The sequence below is a fragment of the Ciona intestinalis genome, chromosome 14 (assembly GCF_000224145.3).
Source record: "Ciona intestinalis chromosome 14, KH, whole genome shotgun sequence".
NCBI classification, from domain to species: Eukaryota; Metazoa; Chordata; class Ascidiacea; order Phlebobranchia; family Cionidae; genus Ciona; species Ciona intestinalis.
This window is the reverse complement of record NC_020179.2, coordinates 3,963,548-3,968,468: the sequence shown is the minus strand read 5'-3', so window position 1 is coordinate 3,968,468 and position 4,921 is coordinate 3,963,548. Positions and strand designations below refer to the sequence as shown.

The window sequence follows — 4,921 nt, the reverse complement described above, 5'->3', positions numbered from 1 at the left end:
CTTCCTATTTCAACCATCTGTATATTTTAAACTGTAATTGTTGATCATGTATATTCACTATATTGTATACAATACTACTACTTGTGTTTATATATATACTTTAGTTTGTACAAACCTATTCATTTTAAAACCGTCTAGCCTTGACGGTTGACGATACAATTATAATTTTGAGCAAGATAATACAACGTAAGTATTACAGTTCGAATTGTTTTTAAGTTTTAGGTATACAAGAATAACAAAAAAATCTTATTTAGAAATCAAAACTACCGTCAAAATATTTTCAAACTTCGCGATTGAAAACTTAAAAACACGCGGGAAAGATTTGAAAACTATAGAAATAGTATAGTTATTACTAAGTGCGGGGACACAAATTATCCCATTTTAGGATTTCAACGGACATGCTAAATTTTTTTCACTAACAAAAGTTTAAGTTTATCAATAATGATTAAATACCACACTGGTATGTTTATAAAACGTGAATGTGCCCTTATTTTAACCCAGTATTGGACTGTATATCCACTACCACTGTTAAACCAGAGTATACTAAACTTGTTTTAAACTTGTTTAGTATACTCTGGTTAAACTGTCTAAAACATGCTATTAACCGAACTGAACTTTGTATGTCAACACTCCATTATGAAATCGAAGAACTTATTTTTGTATTTTTGCTTTTTCTATACAAAAGTAACAGTAAAAAGAACGGTGAGGACATCTATAAAACAAACATGGAGTCATTTTTTTTCAGAAGCAAAAATGAAAATGACTGTCTGTGCTGAACATTACAAAAACGATTCAATCTCAAAACTAAGTCACAAAAATTAAGCAGAAAGAAAATGCAGCAACTTAAACTAATCCCGTCAGTACACAAAGCTGCAGCCAGCCGCAGACTTTTAACAGAGAAACCAAAAAATGCACAAAATTGGAACATTGCAGAACTAAAACATGACAAAACTGTGTAGTTATGTTGTGAAATCAAGTTGCACAGGGCGTTTTAGATTGTTTGTGGGTTAAGTCATTAAGACCTTAATGTTATTTGATTAAATGTGCGATTTTGATACAACGTTTGAGTTGGAAAACAGTTTGTGTTTCAGTTTTACTTTTCAAGTGGAATGTAGTGTGTTAATATGTGCAAAATCAAGATATACTACATGGTACAGGCTAATACGCAGCTAGTTTATGCGCAGCATTGCGGATTCACCTCAAAAACACTTGGATTATACACACAATAGTGTAAAGCAGCTTAAAATATCACAGCGTTGTGCGCCGATTAGTTAACCTGGCGCTCCAGCATTGGCAGCTCAAGTTTAGTAAATGGACAGTGAAATGAGAACGTAAAAAACATACAATGTTTTAACACCAGCCAGTTGTCTGGATCCCTTTTAACTTATACCTAGGGATGCTATGCTCATCCTCTGATAAACTTTCAGCTGTATCACCATAGCCATGCATGTGACACCATAGTTGCATGTCTTCATCAACCCGGAAGTCCATGCCAGGACTCGGGGCACGAAAGCAAGCTTCAGTTGAGTTAATGTTCTGATATTCTGGTGGGGTGACGGGGTAGGATTCTATGTCGCATTCCATTGATGCCCACTCATCCAGTTTGCTTGGAGCTTTTATCTTTACCGGGATACACTTGGAGAGCTTATCTGGTTTAGACAAACAGAATAATCACCGAATGGTCTTAAAATGAATTGCCATAAGAAATCAGAAATTATGGTAAAAAAGAACGAAATAAAGAACAGATATCTAGAAAAGCAGTTTCAGAAGCCGTGATAAAGATGCATTTGTCGTTCTATAAGGTATTGGGCATAAAACCCTCCCCTGTTATTGACTGGTGAGTGGGAGCATGAAGGTTCATCAAGCGCTGTATCCATTTCTATGTCATTGGTAGAAACCCGATGTACTTGTTTGGTAAGAAAGTGGTTCGTGAGGTTTGCTTCTGTGGAACACAGGCTAGGTTAAATAAAACGTCCCCTAACTTGTGTGAGTGGGTCATATATGCTGAAAAGGGCTAGGGTGACAGTAACAGGAAGAAAAGGTTGAAGTGAAATTGAAAATTGGATGGACAGAAACTGGTTAGATTAAAAGTAATGTGAGTTGAAGGAATCTCGCATGCTCGTGTCACTACGGGTACATTTAAAGTTTGAATATTTGTGTTCCTGCCATTCTCCACATGAAAACAACTCGTCTTCATATTGTGGGATCCCTTGTAGCTTCATGACGTATTTTTCGGCAGAAGTCGTCAGATCATTGATCTTGGCTACAGTTGAACCATCTTGACTATTTGCGGGCGTTGCTGGGACACCATCTGCCACCCCATCCATTGTGACATCAGATTCCATTGTGATGTCATCATCGCATGAGTAGGTGTGAGGATAGGTGGAGCCTGAGTTGAAAATAAACACAACTGACTTCTTTTGTGTTGCAGCAATGAAATGTGAAAAGGAAGAACAGAAACTCGGTGTGTGCGACTGACGAGATAAAAAATTCTAGCGTTCAGTCAAATTGTTCAATAGTAGCCGTTGCTATAAACATGCGGTGGACGCTTAGACACTGGGTCAGCCTGAGCATGGGAAAGATTGAAGAAATATCCAATTACAGCGGTGCTGGGTTTTGTGGCATTGACTTCCATTGGTTCGTGGTTGGTTTCGATCAGTGGATTATGTTGGTGATTAACCTCGCCTGTGTATAAATGCCGCTATCAGCTGCCATCGCCTTGTACAGCGATGTTAGAGAGAGTTGAAATGAAACAACACACAACCATGCATAAGAAAGATGCACCGAAGAGAGAGAGAGAGTGTAAGAAAAAGGCAAAAGGAGAATTAAATATATATATAAATTATAACTCATATAAATACAATCAAATCTACTTTGTACTATAAAATGGGAGCAACATATGGCCATTTACAGTCAATTAAACACAACAGTCTTCTTAAACCTTTATCATTGGTTGAATACATTATTTTTAACCTTTAATTAAAGCTTTAATGTATTTTTTGAATATTAATTGGTCTTAAGTGAGCTTAGAGTGCAAAGAGATAATTGTGCTGTGTATAGTGATAGGTTGTTGCATAATTACCTGCCACACGTGCTCGTTTAAACAACGGTATGCTCTCATCTTCATAGCTTCGCTTTCGGTTTGTTACTCCATTATTATGGTGACCATTCGTACCATTGTTGTGACCGTTTGTTACAAAACCATTCCCATTGGTCACATGACAACCAGATGAACCTAAAGTTAGTGATGTCATTATTAATTACATCACAAAAGTTTTAATGAATATTTTATGTTGTTTTGTGCTTGTTTAATTTTAATTTATCACTTGTTTTTATACTGTGTTTTGTTTTGCCATTTCGTTTTACAAAATGCTTGTATGAACTTAGTTGCAGATTTAAGTTAATTTGAATAAATGATCGGAACTTATTTATCTCGGTGAGGAGTTAACAACAGTCGGTATACCACAGGTGTGATGTTTCATACATCACCTCGTGCTCGCTTTCGAGTTACTTACAACATGTATAACTTTATACGTCATAATACATAGAGTACTTACCATTAAGAACATGACTGCCATTGAGACCATTATAGGAAACTTGTGCAGCTAATTGACCAGATGCAGCATCTAATATATTCACACACTCTTTAAAGTTCTGCATGCGAGATAAATCAGCCGCTGTATGACCATTGTTGTTGCAAATGCTGGAAAATATTAAAATATATATTTTATGTTTAAACATTTATTAGATTATTTTAGTATATATATATATATAAATAAAATAGGTTTATGTTATTTTTAGTTTTATATATACTTACCTCATCACTGCATATGTAATCAGTGACATTCAAAATCAACTACATATTCAATTACATTATATATATATATATATATATATATATACAAAGATATAACACGAATAAACAGTTGTTTCTACAGTTCACTTATTGAATGATAAATATAAAATCTTGTGGCATTAAGCTTCAAAGTGGGGAATATAGTAAGGTTTGATTAATAATTCATGTTGTGTTCAGTAAGGGTATGAACATTAAACTCTGTATGTACGTTGGTGGCATCTGCTTTGCCTGTATATTTCCCTATGCGTGGGTATCTGTTTAAATAAGTATGATAGCATGTTTGTATAAGAGAACCATATATATGTGCCAGAATGTAAGCCTGCCATCTGCTATGTGGATTTTTTATCCTAACAAACGAGATGGCGTGTGCTTTGTTTAATAATTCATGACCATTCCATGAAAGGTTGGTTCTTCTAATGAAATTTTTAGTTTCAGCGGTAAAAATAAACATATTTTTAAAAATAAACATATTTAGTTATAGTGTGGTAAAAAAGGTGAAAAGTATTTTATAATGGATTCACATAATTATGTCATCACATTTGTATGTTATTGGTCAGATCGTTAATGCATTCTTTGATGTATGACAGTTTAAATTCCGATTTTCACAATATAAGATACATAATATTGTCCAGGCGCCATCAAATTAAATAAGGTGGTTTGAAAAACATTAACGTAAATCAAGCGGCAAGGACTTGGCTCGTGTTGTGCCTTTGTTAAACCGGTTCTCTCGTTTGTGGTTTTCTTTCGGAGAAGAAAATAGTATACGACGCCGTGAAATTGTGCGGCGCGTGGTGGTCGTGTGATCTACAGTATGACGCCTTCTTCTATTTTTTTACCACGAGGTTTCGGGAAGTTTACCACGCTTGAGATGGCTTGAAAGAGACGGTTTCGACTTTTATCAAAAATTATTATTTAGAGGCGCCGAACCGGTTGTTCTGCTTGTTTATTTGAAATGTTGCGCACTGTTAATCTAGCGAATCAAAACGAAAAACAATGATAGAAGCATTTTGATTGGGAATAAGTATTTCGATGTTTAAACTCAATAGCAATCACAATTGCAGTGAG

The 4,921-nt window shown here is 35.2% G+C and overlaps 1 protein-coding gene across 4 annotated transcripts in view; it reads right to left on the bottom strand.

Moving 5' to 3' along the window:
- Window positions 1–637: 637 nt before the first annotated feature.
- LOC100185444 (ankyrin repeat domain-containing protein 10) overlaps window positions 638–4,921 on the bottom strand; it is a 9,238-nt gene continuing 4,954 nt past the window's right edge. Inside the window, exons 4-6 of one of the 4 annotated variants that reach the window (XM_002123400.5) lie at window positions 3,558–3,703; window positions 3,083–3,235; window positions 638–1,649 (exon numbers count right to left, since the gene is read on the bottom strand). In XM_002123400.5, the coding sequence (XP_002123436.3) occupies window positions 1,351–1,649; window positions 3,083–3,235; window positions 3,558–3,703 (598 nt within the window). In that variant the 3' untranslated portion in view covers window positions 638–1,350. Of the gene's footprint in view, window positions 2,686–3,082; window positions 3,236–3,557; window positions 3,704–4,921 lie in introns of all 4 variants that reach the window. The other 3 variants (XM_018814780.2, XM_018814781.2, XM_018814782.2) reach the window with 3 other exon arrangements.